The sequence below is a fragment of the Lygodium microphyllum genome, chromosome 19 (genome assembly GCF_053477565.2).
Source record: "Lygodium microphyllum isolate KBCC chromosome 19, Lygodium_microphyllum_v1.1.10, whole genome shotgun sequence".
Classification (NCBI taxonomy): domain Eukaryota; kingdom Viridiplantae; phylum Streptophyta; class Polypodiopsida; order Schizaeales; family Lygodiaceae; genus Lygodium; species Lygodium microphyllum.
Window position 1 is genome coordinate 7,638,919 of NC_141153.1, and position 18,280 is coordinate 7,657,198.

Genomic DNA, 18,280 nt, shown 5'->3' on the forward strand with positions numbered 1-18,280 from the left:
TGCAAACATGATGTATTTCTTGCAAGCACGGTGTAATTCATAAATTTCTAGTTATTTGACTTGCTGTGAGAACTAATATATTACATATTAGTTTAAGTTACTTAAACTTTTAAAGTTCGAATTATGTTTCCTATATCAACCTTCTATAGACCCTCTTGCCACATGAAATGTGCTTTGAAAACCCAATTGTTAACATTGATAGAACATTAGCACAAGCATGAAGAAAATCTATGTGCTGAGCGTCTAGTAGTGTTTATGCTTAGGTGAATTTGATATTAATCACTTTTCCGCTTAATGACTTTTGCCGCTGTGGTACTCTTCATATATGCATGCTCCACTCACGAGAATTGATATAACAAGTATAGCCACCTCGGTGATAGATCTCTGCGTGTGTGTATCTCTTTCGGGGCTGTTTCGTTGGTATAGCGACGAGCTGCCATGAATTTTCTGAGGCATTCCTTCTCCACGATCACCGATCCGCCTCCTCTCCCCACTTTGCAAGATGCCGCAGCAGATCGGGAACCGAACCCCGGAGCTTCTCTCTCAGCGGCATCCGCGGTGTCCATCCCACGCTCTTCCACGGACTCCGATGGCGAAGACGTGCGCATAGGAGCTGCGGACTTTCTTCGCACACGCAATCGTGTGGCCATCGAGGATCATGTCGATGTTCCTGCAGATGCTGGTGGCATCTTTATCCCTTGTAGTAAGTAATTGCTTCTTTCCTGCTTGTTGTCCATAGGGATTTTCCTCAATATTTCTTTTCTTGGGATCCTTGTCTGTATTTTCTTAAATAAAGGGCGAGCTTCTCACTATCATGCAATTCCGGATCATTATGGAACGAAGTAGGATGATTCATACTGTTAGTTTGAATGGAATGGAAAAGCAATCTTTACGCAAATTGTTGAAGCTAGTCACTCTGAATGGTAATGGGAGCTGGGGTTTCCTTTCCTCTTGGAGCAAAGGGATCACGTTTGGGTGGTACTGAAAATTGAAAATCAGAGTTGTTATAGGAAGACATGTAGATGCCCATTGTCACTTCATAAAACCTCGTTTGGCTCTTATGCTCTTTTAATGTTAGTCACTATGCAAATCACCAGATCATAAAGGTTTTGTTTGATTATGACTCAACTGTTGCCTTTTTTATTTTCTTGTTTGTAAGTGGTGAACCATCCAAATCTCCAAAAGTTTCATGTAGACCATCGTTAGTTGTTTTGGTATGTGAAAGTCTGCCTGTGAATCTCTGAACACCCCCCCACTCACCATCAATCCTGTTCTGCAGATGGCTTGAGTGAACATGGAGGATTGATGGAACCAATATATTCTGCCATCAGGCTTCTGAAATTTAGCAGAGCCAAAGGTCCTAACTGTTGAACTTCCAACTGAGGAGTTTAGACCAGGCCAATGCCATGTTGACATGTGTGGTTGCTTGTATGAAACATTCTAACTTGTTACTACATTTTGTACAGTTGAAGGACTAATTTATACGCTTCATTCAGACTTGGGAAAGTGGATTGTCATATTCCTCCACAATACACTTGCACATAGTATGCCATTGAAAGCTCATTGGCCATGAAAAGGAGAAATCAGTGCCCAAATGGTTGTAAAGAAATGTTCGAGCACAAAGAGAGAAATATAAAGTGCACAACAAACACAAAGTGTGAAATTCAAGACGTAGAATGCCCGAGTGAATGAATGAATCATATGCTAATTATGATAAAAGGGGCCGTAGACCTTTGTGTCTTGGAGATCAGGGATTAGATGAGCTAGGAGTGGTGTTGGAGACGCTAGGAACAACTTTGAAAGTGTGCCATATTCTGGTTCCTGGAACACTGCAGCAGCAGTCCACTAGGCTGGATAATGATGTCGATGGCAGTAGAGGGAGGAAAATGTAGTCTTCCACAATTATTCGGATGCTAGTATGCTACTAGGCAGCAGCAAAACACAGGGCAAGTTGCTGAAAGCACAGCTATGATGGTGCAAGTGATGACTATAGAGATATGCTAAGGCTTGCATGGAGAAAACATACAGCGTATGAACACGACTAAAACACTAACCTAGATAGAAACACAAAAATATAAAATAGGGTAGAGGAGAAATTTGATGAAACTAAATGATGCTAAATGTAAATGAATGCGTGTACACAATGCTCAAAGGCAAAGTATTCCACCAATTGATGAGTCTCGTGGGAGTGGGTTAAGGGAGGTGTTGGAGTGTATTGTCCGCTAAAGATGGATCGTGAGTGCAGTAACCACCAATCGTAGTAGAGGCTAATGAAGAAAAGTGCTGAAAACACAAAAATGACCTATTGTAGATGAAAATGCAGATCAGGTTAATGTTGAAAAGTGATGGAAAATTGAAAACGTGGCAATTGCCAGCTGGAGTGGTGATATGGTAGTTAGGGTGGCCTGATTAGGAGTCACTGGAAGTAGGCCAACAGCTGGATGAAGAAGATAAGTGGCTAGAAATTGTAAAGGCAGCCTGGGTTGATGATGGTGACAGGTTGCATAAGTGGCCAGCAGGCTGGGCTGTATTAGAAGAAGCCAAATGTAGTAGCAAAAGACCTCCAAGGGCTGGTGCCAGCAGGTTGGCCTGCTTTAGACAGCAAGTAGCAATTTGAAATATGGGAATAACAGCTGGAGTGTGTTGAATAGGTGCTGAAGTAGTTGTGAAGGGTGATGGAGATGATGGTGGCAAATGGGATACAAGTGACCCAACACACTTTGACACACTAAGTGCGTGTGAGTTTTGGGGTTGTTTCATGGGCTAATGAAGGTTTTACACCTTTTAAGTTTTTTAGCTTAATACCCTCTCTTAGGTCCAAAGTAGAAACCAAGAGGGATTGCCGAGCAAAGCTCACCTCTATTTACCTTGAGAGGTCCCAACCTCAAAGCAACTAAGGCATCGATGAATGGATGCACATTGGTTGTTGAAGAACCCACCAAGACTACAAAGACCATGGTTATCTTTCCTTTGTAACCCAAAGGACCACCCCAAAGAGATCAAGTTATTGAATAAAGGGTGCGTGCCAATTGTCCACTTGCCTACTAGGACCTACAAAAGCGATATAGAAACCGGTTTGAATTTTTTTTTTTGGTTCCCATTGAGGGAAAAGGGTTCTTGGCTCGCAAATCATTAAATAGAGAGTATGTACATAGCTACTCACAATGGTGTTGATGATGTATGCATGAAGAGAAATAAAGGGGTATGTAGGTGTTTGAATCATAGGTGGATGGTGCTCAAGATTTGAAGTGGGCAAGGTGCTCATGGGTGTGCTACACCATGAGATTGATAGAAGAATGCTACACAAAACAAACAAGAATGCTCATGTAGCAAGGTGCTGCTTGGAGAGTGTCCCTCGTGAGAAAATTATTCACTTGCCCAAGCACCCTTTCACAAAGATGATGATCATGCAATATAAAGGGTAAGTATAACAAGGAAGGGACGTCGATGTGGAGGACAAGAAGACAATGCTGAATCCTATAGGTACCAAATGAAGGGTAGGAACTAAAAAAGATGCATTACACATTAAGTCTTCAGTAGCTCATTAAAACAACCCCAAAATATAAAGATTACCAAAGTTTATGTGTCCCATAAACCAAAACCCTAATTTAGGGAGGATACACAGCTGTAAATAGGAGGTTGCCCAGCCACTATATTCATCCCTTGTTTTGCAAGCTCAACCATGAGCTCACTATTGCCACGCCATCATCATTCCAAGGCGCCAAGTCTTCGGCTGCTGCCCTATAGTCAGGGGACCTCTCTTTCAGATGGCACCTTCATTGTGCTGCTCCAAGTTGCTGCGTTCGCTGCTGCAACAGGCCGCCCTGCTGGCCAGCACCCTAGATGACAGTTTCCAACCTGTGTTTGGGTGCTACACAGGCCGCTACCATCTGTCTGCTGTTGCCCAGATGTATACTGCTGCATGGGATCAGTTGTGCACTCTTTCAGGTCGTACATTGCTGCGTTTACTGGTTCAAGTCCTCCAGATTGCTGTGTTTTGCTTTCTAGCCTGTTACCCTTCCATTTTCAGCAACATCTTAGCTTTGATTGGTGGTTACAGCCCTTGGGATCCATCTCCAATGCACATCACTCTCTGACTACTCCCTTAGTTCGCTTCCATGAGAGTCATTGGTTGTTAGACAACTCATTCATCTACGTCAATCATTTATTTACTTGAGAGTTATCTTTCTTCTTTGTTTGTGTATTTGCATTTTTTTGTGAGTTATTGTGTTTTAGTCATGTTCATACATTCTATGTTTTCTTGGTGTAAACCCTAGTATATCTTCACATAGTACTAGAGCCAATGCTCTTCTATAGAGTACCTTGCGGCTATCATGGAGGCTTGGTTTGTGCAAGATACACGGGTGACACGTAACCAATTCACAATGTCTCGAACTTGTTCCTCTTGGGAAGCTATGATGCATTCTATGGTTTCTTCATCATTGGAGGCCCTAAGGAGATATTATGGCGTCAATGAGGAGGACAAGGCATCATCTCTTTCTTCTTCTTGGCTAGATGTAGGGCTCATGATGGAAGCCAAATTTAGTGAATTCATGGGTATCAAATATCCTTGCTACTGTGGTGATACTCTTGGGAGCCTTGTGTTTGAATTAGGATCAATTGGTGAGCCTAGCCTCCTCTCCACTCGAGGAGGACATGCTACATGTAGGATGATTGGCAGCCCATCTTCTTCATCAAGCTAGGCTTGGTGTCAAGATCGTATAATCCTTTTGAGTCATATGAAAGAAAACCCTTTCTTGTTTCTTCTTTTGGTGTGTAGGATTCGGTTTGTGAAAGGTTTGATTATGTTAACTTCAATCAAGGAGGTGCTCAAAGTAGATGTACTTCGCAATTACCTCCCGTCTCTTCCTCTTTTGTTCCTTGCTTAGGTTTTTCTTTTGCTTTCAATAACTTAGATTTTCTTTCACTTGCTTTCAATAGCTTTGGTTTAAATTCCACTTTTGCATCAAGCACAATAGGGATCATCTATATCTACTTCTAGCACTTTTTCTTTTTCAGTTCCACATATTAGCTACCCACAGGTGAAGGCCACTTTGCACCTTGGTTTATCATTAATAGTTATCGGGAATACCACTCACTAACATTGTATCTTCCAAACACGTGCAAGTGAGCACATCCATTTATGGATGGTTATGTTGTGTATCCTCCTCACTCCCCCTAGACATACACCGCCCGTTTATGGATGGTTATGTTGTGAGCACATCCGTTTATGGATGGTTATGTTGTGTATCCTCCTCACTTCCCCTAGACATACTGCACCCATTCCATCAGCCTCTTAGATATAGGGATATTGATCCTTTGCTTGTGGTGCGCCGTCATATACTCTATGGGTCACTAACACAAGGATCTCTATCATCTGCTTACAATGTGCCTATCCACCCTCCTTGGGCTACTCATGTGGCTACCATGCCTATGCTCAATCAGTCCACACGCACCTATGGATCCATTGTGCACACATCTCACATGTATCATGGGAATTTTGGGATTAATCCCTTAGTGTACTCCTTTTCCCACTCTATCCATCCTATTCCTCATTGAGCACTAACATGTAGTTGCTACGACCAAGAATACTTTTATGGATGACTTATAACTTGTTTTAATGGGTTAGATTTTACCACTTGGTCTGAAACTAGCCTTCCTTCCATAGATGGGTGGTAAATCCCTGATTATAACTTAATTACAGCAGCAATTAATAAATGCAAATTTAAAAATACAAATTTACTATTGATCTTGTACAACACACACCTGATTGGCCCCAAAATTGGCACTCCTTTTGGTATTTCTTTAGCTTTATTGTAGAAGAAGTAGATTTACAATGGGATTCTTCTGATCCCCTTCGCAATCCAAACTCCCCTTGCTGTCCAAAGTGACCAGCAAGTCTTCAATCTGTTTGGCCCTTTGATTCGGGCACTTAATTGGCCTTCACCCACTTTATAGATGATGGAAATGCCCGAAAGTCAATGGTTGGCTAGTCCTCCTCTTGAATTTAGCTAAAATTCACCTTCAGCCCTGAAAAATCCAAGTCTTGGAGCTTCCAATTTCTGGCATGCTTCCCAAGGCTGCTGTTAAACCCTAATTTCTGCTGTAAATTAGATTTTACAGCAAAGAAATTTTGAATTTCTTAGTCTCCAAGGGTCCAAATGTTGAGATTTTTGGAGCAAGGCTGTGAAATGTTGGGAGATGAGAGAGAAATCTCTAGAGAGAGAAATTTTAGAGTTTTGTCACGAAGAATGACTGAAAATCAGTCAGATGCAGTTGTTGCCTTGCCACAACATCATTAAATGTTGTCGCTTACAGTTAAGATATCCAAATTAGTTGTCACCTTGTATTTGGATGCAATCGCTCAGCTGTTGTGGAGGGTTTGAAATTGGAATCGCCTTCTCAAAACTCACTCGTGGCTGGCAACAATGGCTAAAAATAGGTTGGCCATGGCTTCTCACAGCTCTTCTACATTTGCTACAGCAAGGACGATCTCGTTTTTCCTCTTCTTCAGTATTTTGAAGAAATTAGATGTATGTCTAGTGGAAAAGGCAACAACTTAGCTTATAATGTAAGAGTCATGGCTGAAAAGAAAAATGCAAATGCAAGGCAGAGAAACAAGAGCAAGAGCAAAGGAAAGGAAAAGAGTGACATTACTTGCTATCACTCTTGTCGGAAGGGCCACAAGAAACCTGATTGCAAGTATTACAAGAAGGAACAAGAGAGAAAGAAGAATGCAGGAGATAAAAAGAAGAAGGAAGATAAGATAGATGCATCTGAGGCAGCCAAAGGCAAAGAAAAGGCCAATGTGGCCTCTAGTGTGGTCATAGAGAAGCTTTTAGATACAGAGGCTGATGTATTATGTGCAGTTGATTATGATGCCCTTGTATGTCACATGTAGGATATGCAGATTACCAAGGCTGATGTGATTGATGCACTCTTGTCAGTTGATGATGGTGTTACTTAGACTTGGATTGTAGACTTTGGTGTCTCTTTCCATGTAACTCCTTGCTTGGAGTGTTTTGCTATGTTCAGTGCAGATAGTTATGGAAAGGTGTATCTTGGAAATAGCCATGCTTGTAGCATTGATGGGATTTGCACTGTACACTTGTCTTTAGACAATGGTCAAGAGCTTGTGTTGAAAGATGTCAGATATGTGCATGGCATTAAAAAGATTTTACTATATGTTGGTCAGCTTGACTTGCATGGCTACACCACAGTGTTTGGTGGTGGTTTGTGGAAAAGTGAAAAAGGTTTCCATGCGGATTGCAAAAGGAACCAAGAAGGGCACTTTGTATTGTTTGCACTGTAAAGCCTTGAATGGCAAGTTTCTGGCAGTTTGCTGAAATTTGCAGCCACTTGGAGTTATGGCATAAGAGATTAGGCCATATGAGCCAAAAAGGACTTGATGTCCTTGTTTCTCTGAATAGTGTTGATGGAAAAGGCTGTAAACTTCACTTTTGTAATGAGTGTCAGTTTGGAAAGCAAATAAAAAATTACTTTTACTCTAGTGTCTCTCGTAAGTCCAATGTCTTGGACTTAGTGCATTTTGATGTATGTAGTATGCCCATGAAATCGTTGGGTGGTGCTGCTTATTTTGTCTCCTTTATTGATGAGACTGTTCTAAGAGGATTTGGGTATACTTGTTGAAAAAGAAAAGGGAAGTGTTTGCTGGTTTTAAAACTTTTCATGCATTTGTGACCACTTAGACAGGTAGAAAGCTGAAATGCTTGAGAATTGATAATGGGGGTGAGTTCACATCGACTGAATTTAAGTCCTTTTGTGACTTGCATGGCATTAAGAGGGAGCTTACAGCCCCTTACAACTCTTCTTCAAATGGGGTGGCTGAAAGATATAATAGGACTTCATTTGAAAGAGTGCGGTGCATGCTATCCACTGCTAATCTCCCTCATGAATTTTGGGGAGAGGCACTGAAAACCGCGGTTCACATTTGCAACAACTCTGACAAACAGGTCCTTAAATAGTGGCATCCTTGAGGAGATTTGGTCTGGCAAATCGACCTCATATGACCATTTACGCATATTTGGCTGTTATGCTTTTGTGCATGTTAGGAATGAGTTGAGGAACAAACTTGACCCAAAATCTACCAAAGGCATTTTCATGGGCTATGGTGAGGAGGGTGAATTTGGTTACAGAGTGTGGCTACCCGAGTCCAAGAAAATTATTCACAACGGTAATGTTGTGTTTAATGAGATAGAATTGCTGAAAGGCACTTTAGCTTCTAATGAAGATCTGAAAAAGGTGAAGTTTCAGAGTTTGTAACCACCTATTACTTCAGAAAATGAGCCTCATGGTGCTGTACCACAGGCTGAAACTGATGATCAGCCGGTTATTTTTGAGCCAAATAATGGTGGACAGCAAATAGGAGCACAAGGAGGTCATGGACAGCAAGATAGGCTTGCTGATTATGAAAATGCAAGTTCTGGAAATGAAAATGAAGGTGCTGTATAGCATGAACAACATGTTGAAAATGGCTTACAGCAGTCAATAAATGCTGAAAATAATATACCTCTAGATGTAGACCCAATTCTTGAAAATGTTGATCATTGGGTACGCAGGTCTACACGTATAAGAAGGCAACCACATAGGCTTGACCCCTCTTTGTATTATTGAGGGTTTTGTAGTTCTTGGAAAATAATAGATGGTGTGTAAGCTAAAACGCAGCTTGTATGGGCTGAAGCAAGCACCATGGGAGTGGTATAAAAAGTTAGACACTTTTATGCTATCTCATGAGTTTACACACAACCATGGAGATCATTGCTTGTACATGAAAAAGGATAGAGATGGCACAGCCATCATACTTGTTTTGTTTGTGGATGATATGTTGCTAGCTGGGAAAACAAAGATTAGTTTGGATGCTCTCAAAAATCAGCTGAAATCAGCCTTCTCCATGAAAGATTTGGGGAATGCAAAGCATATTTTGGGCATAAGGATTCGTAGAGATAGAATGTAGAAATTGTTGTTTTTATCTCAAGAAAAGTACATTAAAAAGGTACTGGACAGATTTAACACGGCTGAAGCTAAGCCTTTTGGGGTCCCCTTACCTTCTTATCTCAAGCTTAGCAAAGCCAACAGTCCAAAAGATGACGTGGAAGCAAATGCTATGAAAGGAGTCCCTTATGCATCAGCTTGTGGCTCTCTTATGTATGCTATGGTTGCTACTTGTCCAGAAATTGCTCATGCAGTGGGAGTTGTGAGTAGGTTTATGTCAAATCTTGGCAAAACACATTGGGAGGCTGCCAAGTGTATTCTTCGATATCTAAAGGGTACACAAAGAAAGTGTATATGCTATGGGCAGGGTGCACTTACTTTGCGGGGTTATTGTGATGCAGACATGGCAGGTGACTTGGACACTCATAGGTCCACCAGCGGGTATGTCTTCACAGTTGCTGGTGGAGCTGTTTCTTGGTATTCCAGGTTGCAGAACATCGTTGCACTGAGATACCTGTCACGTGGACGTGAAATTTTGAGATGCTTTAATCTTGCTAGTAACATTTGATTAAGTTACTAATCAAATGTGCAAGGTTGTTTAGCACATGTGATGCACATGGCAGTTTTTTCATGGGAACGGGCCAAGGACCCCGAGGATGTAGTGGGTGTTAAAGGCAAAAGTTGTGTTAAGTTATGCCAACTGGGTTTTAGTGGTCAGTTGGTGCCCAATTGTTTGGCCATTAAGTGTCAGTGGTGATACTAGGGACTAGCATTAATTAATTAATTAATGCTAGTCTAAGGGTCAACAGAGATTGGGAAGCACTCCAAGTTGCAAATGGCCTAGCCAATTTCATTCTAGATGGACATGTTTAATTTTGGGCAGGGTCAAAAGGGTTGAAATTAATTTTCAGAATTAATTAATTCTGAAAAGTTAATTTAATGGCTGAAAATGCATTAGGAAGGCTGCCACTTGGCAAAACTTTCCCATGCAACTAGGGAGAAGGCTGTTGGAGGATGGTGGAAGTTGAATGGCAGCCATTCGAAGCTTGGTGGAGGGAGAGGAGGTGATCAGACTTGGCTCTGAGAGGCGACGACGACTGATCGCGCGCCGCGACAAGACAGGGGGCAGCAGGTTTTCTATTCTGCCTCAAGAGAGGCGGTGGCAGGAGAGGAGGGCTCGTCAGCTGAGTTGGTGTTTTATCCCCCTTTTGAAGCTGTTGGTGCCATCAGATTTGTCATGAGGGCTACGAATCAGAAGAAACATTTCAGCTGATTTTCTCTCTTTCTACAGCATTCTCTCATCTTCTCCAGTCTATGCTCAAGTATTCTCAGCAATTCTCAGCCATGGGTAGCAGAGTACAGCCAAATTTGGTGGACAGCAGAGAGTTTACTGCTGTAAACCCTAAATTACAGCAATAATTAGGGTTTAGCAGCCGCCTTGGGACCCGTGCCATCAGTCAAAGGCATTGTACACTGAAATCAGCACCAGAAATTCATGGAATTGTGAGGATTTCAGATGCCAGCCCAGCTATTGTGAATTTGGGCCAGCATTTGACCAGTTGGGGTTCCATTAGAGTAAGTCCTGGGTGAAAATCAAGGGGCAATTTGCCTCGAAATCTCGGCTTGTAATTTATCCATCAGCAATTGAAATTAAAGAAATACCGAAAGGGGCGTCAGTTTTGGGGCCAACAGGGTATCCACTGTCCAAGTTTATGAAAGTAAAGTGAGCATTTCAGTTTACGTTCATTTGCTAATTGCTGTAATTAAGTGCTTAATCAGGTTAAACCACCATATCCGAGAAGGAAGGTTGGTTTCATGGTTCCATTGCTGGGATAATCACTCAATCTCTTGATTTGGTGAGCCCGACGCACCTGATTGCAAGCCAAAGCTTTGTGCTAGTGGTGATTTTTGTGCTCAGCTGAGAAATTACAGCAACATGTCTTCATATAGTGAGATGGAATCAAGCAGTGATGATGCGTCTCAGTATGGACATTCTCATGGGAATGAAGGAAATGCAATGCCTAATCTTGGACAAGGCTCTCATGATGGACAACAAGCTGAAAATGTTGTTGTTGGGCAAGATGTAGGGCCTTCAAGCCGTCATGAGGTAGATGACCAGCAAAGTGAAGAGGAATTTGATGACCAGTTCAAGAATCGGATGAGGACAGCAGCAAATCTCTTTGCTGAATTGGCAAAGGATCCTCAATTCACCCAATTTTTGAATGCTCCGAAGAAGGACAGCAAGGGCAAGCAGAAGAAGTCAACTTCTACACCTTCGGGACAGCAAGATGCACCGAAGGTAGTGCCAAATCCTTCACTTGAAGCTCCTAAAGAGGCCAATGAAGCTAAACAGTTGGTACCTATGGGGCAAGGAATGCAAATGCAAGGCCATTATGGAAGTGCCAATCCAATGGATTTTGGACAGCTGGGCATGCATGCTATGATGGGCCAGCTAGGATACTTTGGTGGTAGCATGATTTTTCATGCAATGGTTGGCCAAGGGCCGCATACGGGAATGCATGGCACAAATCCCTATGGTATGCAACAGCCAATGCATGGTGTGCAAGGCCCATCGTTTTTGGGTATGGTTGAAAATGTGCAAAACCCTATGAATGGTAGCATTGGCTTGATGCTTGGGGCACAAAGTGGAATGTTTGGCAATGCATCTGTACCCCCGAATGCTTATGGGGCTCAAGGAATGACTGTTGGTCATCCAAATGCTTCATTTGGGCTTGGTCATGATGTAAATACAACAAATGCATCCTTTTTGCAACAGCCAGTGTATGACAACTTGACTCCCAAAGGGGAAGCAAAAGACTATGATGAGGGTGGAAAAGCAGTGAAGTTTGAGTCCTTTAGTGGTGCACAAGATAGGCTGAAAGCTTTGACTTTCATTCAGCAGTTTAATGTAGCCTATTCAGGGGGAAACTTCACCGAATCCTCTAAGATTTGAAAGGCAGCCACTTTCTTGAAGGGGAATGCATTGCAGTGGTGGTCCACGCTCTTGATGCAAGGTAGAGCACCATCAACATGGGTACAATTCAAGCAAATGTTTGCATCGAATTGGTTGACTAGTACCTTTGAGGTGGACATCATGACAGCTTGGAACAAGCTTGATGCTAAGGAATGCAAGAATTTAGAGCAATACAATAAGAAGTTTTGGGATGCATTGCTGCCCGTCACTTCTTATCGTGCCGTATCCTTTCATGAGCAAGTGGAAAAATATGTATGTGGGATGCCCAAAGGAATTAGGGATTTTTGCATAAAATCCACCGTGTCTAGCATGTCTCAGCTCATAGAGACTGCTGCTACAGCCAATGCTTTGCTGCATGGAAAGGATTCGGGCTTCCAAGAGAGCGGGGAGAAGCTGAATAAAAAGTTGTTCAGGGCTGAGAAAAGGGGCATATCTGAAAACCAGCCTGAAAAGAGGCCAAAATAGCAAACAAAGGGCTTGAAAACATTGGCACAACGTAGGGAATTGATGGCTGCAAATAAATGCTTTATTTGTGAACAGGAGGGTCATATTGCAAAGAACTGTCCCAATAGGCAGCAAGCTGCAAAATCAGAAATCAGGGAGATCCTAAGGGTAAAAGGCCCAAAACATCAGTGGGATTGGTGCCCGATGTTGTTAGTGATCAGCCCAATGATGATGCTATTGAGTTTTGCAGAGCATGGGGCAAAATTAGGGATCAACATGCATTGATCTTCTTTGATAATGGTGCACGAGCCAACTTCATTTCTACTGACATGGCAGCCCGTCTAGGCATCAAAGAGGATGAGATGGGAACCATGGGGGAAGTTGGAGTGGCATGTAAGGGTCATGTAGAACTTGTCACACCACTCATTGAAAAGCTTCGGTTGCACATACAGGGATATGTGGACATCGAAGAGTTTTACATTGCTCCACTTGAGGGTTGTGATGTGTTGCTTGGTATGCCATGGTGCCACCGTATGCATGCAGTGATTGATTCATATGCAAAAGAGATCACTATTCAATATAAGGGAAAGACACTCATACTTGATGTAAAGTTGAAAGGGGGATTTGTCATTGTTGTATCTGCAGTTGCTATTTCTAAAGTAATGAAAAATCATCTTTCAACGTATTTTGTTTTTGCTAAGGATAAGGATAATAGTGAGAATGTTGGGAATATGTCTAAATTAAAGAAGGATCTCATGTCATTTCTGAAAATGTAAGTTGATTGCTTCTCTCAGTCACTTCCAGGGCAACTACCACTTGAAAGACTTGAAGATCATGGCATAGACCTTATCCTTGGAAGTAGCCCTCCTAATAAACCACCCTATAGAGTCAGTGTAGCCGAACAAGAGAAGATTATGAGTCAAGTAAATGAGCTGTTAGAAAAAGGGCTGATTCAGCCCAGCTCATCTTCTTTCTGTTCTCCAGTGCTTTTGGTGCAGAAAAAGGATGGTTCATGGCGTATGTGCATTGACTATGGTGCTCTGAACAAGATCACGATAAAGAACCACTTTCCGATCCCTCGGATCGATGATATTATGGATAGATTGCAGGGGGCAGTAATATTCAGTCGTATAGATTTGAAAAGTGGGTATCATCAGATACGCATTAGACCGGAGGATGTGCCTAAGACAGCTTTTAGGATATCTTTTGGGTTATATGAATTTCTTGTTATGCCTTTTGGACTTACGAATGCTCCTGCCACTTTTAATCGGATGATGGATGGTATCTTTCGGCCACATAGAGCATTTGTGGGTACTTTCTTTGATGACATGATTGTATATTCAAAGAATGAGATGGAGCATTTCAATGAGCTACGTAAGCATAGGCTGGTTATCAATGACAATAAGAGTGAATTCTTTTTGCATGAAATCCACTTCTTGGGACATATTGTATCCGGTGATGGTATTCGTATGGACCGTGCTAAGGTTGAAGCAATACGTTCATGGCTAGCTTTGAAGAATGTTCATGAGATCCGCATCTTCTTGGATTTATGTTCTTACTATAGGAAGTATGTATGTGGGTTTGCTGAAATTGCATCTCCATTGCATGCTTTGCAAAAGAAAGATGTGCCATTTAGATAGACAGCAATGGAAATTTCAGCATTTGAAAAGTTGAAGGAAAAGATGACTTCAGATCCTGTGCTTGTGTTGCCTGATCTAAGGAAGTCATTTGTGGTTCAGTGTGATGCATGTGGTAACAGCATTGGGGTTCTACTTATGCAAGATGGCCGAGTTGTGGCTTATGAGAGCCGAATTCTCCACAATACAGAGAGGAATTTACAGGTTTATGAGAAAGAGCTCTTGGCTGTAATTCATGCACTGTCTACGTGGAAACATTATTTGTTGTGGGCTGATTTTACAGTGCAGATAGACCATCAAACTTTGAGGTACTTTCTGACGCAAACAAAGTTGTCAGAGAAGCATATGAGATGGGCAAATTTTCTCTCTATGTTTCATTTTCAGATTGTACACATTGATAGTAAAAAGAATGTTGTGGCTGATGCATTGACACGTAAGCCACAAATTTCAGCCGTCACTATGGTTTATTACACTGAGTTGGATGCCATGAAAGAGCAATATGCTGCTAATTCGGACTTTGCTAATGTTTATGATCAGCTTTGTAATGGCCAAAGGCATGAGCATTTTATGCTAAGAGATGGATTTCTGTTGATGCATGGACGACTGTGTGTCGCAAAGCAGTTGAGGCCTAGAGTGATCATTGAAAGTCAAGCTCCTTCGTATGCAGGACACTGAGGTATTGATGCCAGAGTCAAGGCAGTGGAGCATTTCTTTTATTGGCCAGCTTTGAGGCATGATGTAGAGCACTTTGTTAGGGCATGTATCATATGTCGGAAGGTAAAGCATGATAGGCAAAAGATGCCGGGCTTGTTGCAGCCCTTGCCTATTCCAGATAGGCCTTGGCAGAGTATTGTTATGGACTTTATCTTTGAGCTTCCTAGGACACCTACAGGGAATGATGGAATATGGATTATTATTTGCAAGTTTAGCAAACAAGCCCATTTCATTCCGGTGAGGAAGAAGATAAAGGCTAATCATATGGCACGATTATTTATGTAGCACATTTTCAAGTATCATGGTATGCCTGAGTTGATCATCAGTGATCGAGACCCTCGGATGACCAGTCTATTCTGGAAGGGGTTACTTGAAAATATGGGTACCACGCTGAAATTCTCATAATCCTTCCATCCGCAGATAGATGGTCAATTTGAGGAAGCAAATTCCATAGTATTGGATCTTTTGAGATGCTATGTTTCAGACCACAAGACATAGTGGGAGCAGTATTTGCCATTGGTTGAGTTTGCATACAATAATAGGGTGCATAGTTCCACTGGCAAGGCTCCATTTGAGGTGGTTTGAGGGTGGCAAGAAGGTTCCACCTATTTTGCACTCTAAGGATAAGATCTTTGAGGCTGATCGCTTTGTGGAAAGCTTGGATGCAGCCTATGCAAAGATAAAGTATGCACTTCAGAGGTCACAGGACAAGCAAAAGCGGGCAGCTGATCGCCATAGACGTGCTTTGCAGTTTGTAGAGGGCGATTATGTATTGCTGCGTTTCGAAAAGGCAAGGCTGAAAAAGATGAAGGGAAGAGAGAGGTTGTATCCAAAGTTAAGCATGAGATACTATGGGCCCTTTCAAGTGTTGGAAAAGGTCAGCGATGTTGCATATCAGCTGAAATTACCTCCACATTCGCGGATACACAATGCCTTTCATGTCAGTTTGTTGAGACCTTTTCGTGGTGATGTGCTAGAAAATGTATCTGCTGAAATTCAGCCAGAGGTTGAGGAACTAGATGAGATTTTGGTACCCGAGCTGATTTTGGCACATAAGGAAAGGAAGGTCAGAGGTAAAGTTTCCAGAAGATATTTGGTGAAGTTTCAAAATTATTCACCAATGGATGCGAAATGGATGGAGGAGGATGACTTGGCAGACCATCCTCAGTTGTTGCAACTTTATCTCGATGCCTTTCAGTTAGAGCCGACTTTGGATCGGGCTTACTCAGGTTTAATAGAGCGGGCGTCCGGAGCATTGCCTGATGCTCAAGGGGGAGGTAGCACTTCCACTCCACCGGTTTTGGATAGCTCTTGTATGTAGTGGATCTCAGATGTATTCAGCATGCATCCAAGGTTCTGTGCTGACAGTATGTCTGCCATGAGGTCACTACTCGATGTACTAGTCACTGTGAGATATATGTATATGAGTATGGTTGTTACCGCGGCTCTGAGACTATACTTATGCATGAGTTTTTGGACCAGTTTGGCATGAGTTTTTGCCTAAATTTTGAGATCAATTTCTGATTAGTTTCAGCTCAGTTTTTGACCAGTTTGAGAACTATTTATGATCACTTTGGGATCAGTTTTGCATCAGCTTTTGCATCAATTTTTGAGACAGTTTTTTTTACCATCAGCTTGTGATCGGTTTGGAGTCACATTTGCAGCCATTTGTGATCAGTTCTCATATCAGTCCATGATCAGTTTATGATCAGGTCATGCTCAGTTTTTAATGGTTTACAGCTGATTCCATGGACAGCTGCATGTAAACGAATGTCATTGAAAGTTTAAGCCATGGTTTATGCTGAGAATATGCTTTACTGTGGTTTTGAAGTCAGAACGGTTGAGAAACATAAGTTATGGATGCATCCAATGGTTTCTAGCAATAGTTTTGGACTGTTTTTAAGTTTTCTATTATATTTTGCTGGCTGAAAATTTTCAATAAGTTTTGCGCATATGCAACGGTTTGACAACAGTGGCCAATGTTATGGTGATTGTCATACCAAATTGAAATTCCAATGCAATATACTTTTGCTTTGGCCCAATGCAGTGCAATCAAGGACGATTGCAAGGTTTTCAAGGGGGAGGTTTGTCACGGGGATGTGAAATTTTGAGATGCTTTAATCTTGCTAGTAACATTTGATTAAGTTACTAATCAAATGTGCAAGGTTGTTTAGCACATGTGACGCACATGGCAGTTATTTCATGGGAATGGGCCAAGGACCCTAAGGATGTAGTGGGTGTTAAATGCAAAAGTTGTGTTAAGTTATGCCGACTGGGTTTTGGTGGTCAGTTGGTGCCAATTGTTTGGCCATTAAGTGTCAGTGGTGACACGAGGGACTAGCATTAATTAATTAATTAATTCTAGTCTAAGGGTCAACAGAGGTTGGGAACCACTCCAAGTTGCAAATGGCCTAGCCAATTTCATTCTAGATGGACATGTTTAATTTTGGGCAGGGTCAAAAGGGCTGAAATTAATTTTCGTAATTAATTAATTCTGAAAAAGTAATTTAATGGTTGAAAATGCATTAGGAAGGCTGCCACTTGGCAAAACTTTCCCATGCAATTAGGGAGAAGGCTGTTGGAGGGTGGTGGAAGCTGAATGGCAGCCATTTGGAGCTTGGTGGAGGGACAGGAGGTGATCAGATTTGGCTCTGAGAGGCGACGACGACTGATCGCGCACCGCGAAAGGAGAGGAGGGCTCGTCAGCTGAGCCGGTGTTTTACCCCCCTTTTGAAGCTGTTGGTGCCATCAGATTTGTCATGAGAGCTACGAATCAGAAGAAACATTTCAGCTGATTTTCTCTCTTTCTACAACATTCTCTCATCTCCTCCAGTCTATGCTTAAGTATTCTCAGCAATTCTCACCCATGGGTAGCAGAGTACAGCCAAATTTGGTGGACAATAGAGAGTTTACTGCTGTAAACCCTAAATTACAGCAGTAACTAGGGTTTAGCAGCCACCTTGGGACCCATGCCATCAGTCAAAGGCATCGTACACTGAAATCAGCATTGGAAATTCGTGGAATTGTGAGGATTTTAGATGCCAGCCCATCTATTGTGAATTTGGGCCAGCATTTGACCAGTTGGGGTTCCATTAGAGCAAGTCCTGTGGGTGAAAATCAAGGGGCAATTTGCCCGAATGCTTTGCCGATTATTGGAACAGCAAGGGGCTTTTGAATCAGCCAAGGAGATTGCGAAATCTCGGCTTGTAATTTATCCATCAGCAATTGAAATTAAAGAAATACCGAAAGGGGTGCCAGTTTGGGGCCAACAGGGTGTCCACTGTCCAAGTTTATGAAGGTAAAGTGAGCATTTCAGTTTATGCTCATTTGCTAATTGCTGTAATTAAGTGCTTAATCAGGTTAAACCACCCTATCCGAGAAGGAAGGTTGGTTTCAGTATCACTGAAGCTAAATACATATCAGCTATTGAAGCTTCTAAGGAAGCTATATTGTTGAGTAGACTTGCAGAGGATCTCAGCATGTTTATGGGTACTGCAGTTTTGGGATGTGATAGTCAGAGTGCGGTGTATTTGGCTAAGAATGCCATGTATGATTCACA

At 42.1% G+C, this 18,280-nt stretch overlaps 1 protein-coding gene across 2 annotated transcripts in view; it reads left to right on the forward strand.

Annotated features, from left to right (window-relative positions):
• The first annotated feature begins 299 nt into the window (after nt 1-299).
• LOC148019535 (heat-inducible transcription repressor) overlaps nt 300-18,280 on the forward strand; it is a 154,102-nt gene continuing 136,121 nt past the window's right edge. The window contains exon 1 of one of the 2 annotated variants that reach the window (XR_015695003.1): nt 300-703. Coding sequence is in view for 1 of the 2 variants with exons in the window: in XM_087701029.1 (XP_087557155.1) it covers nt 439-703 (265 nt within the window). In the remaining variant the exon portion in view is untranslated. The remainder of the gene's footprint in view (nt 704-18,280) is intronic. The other variant, XM_087701029.1, reaches the window with a different exon arrangement.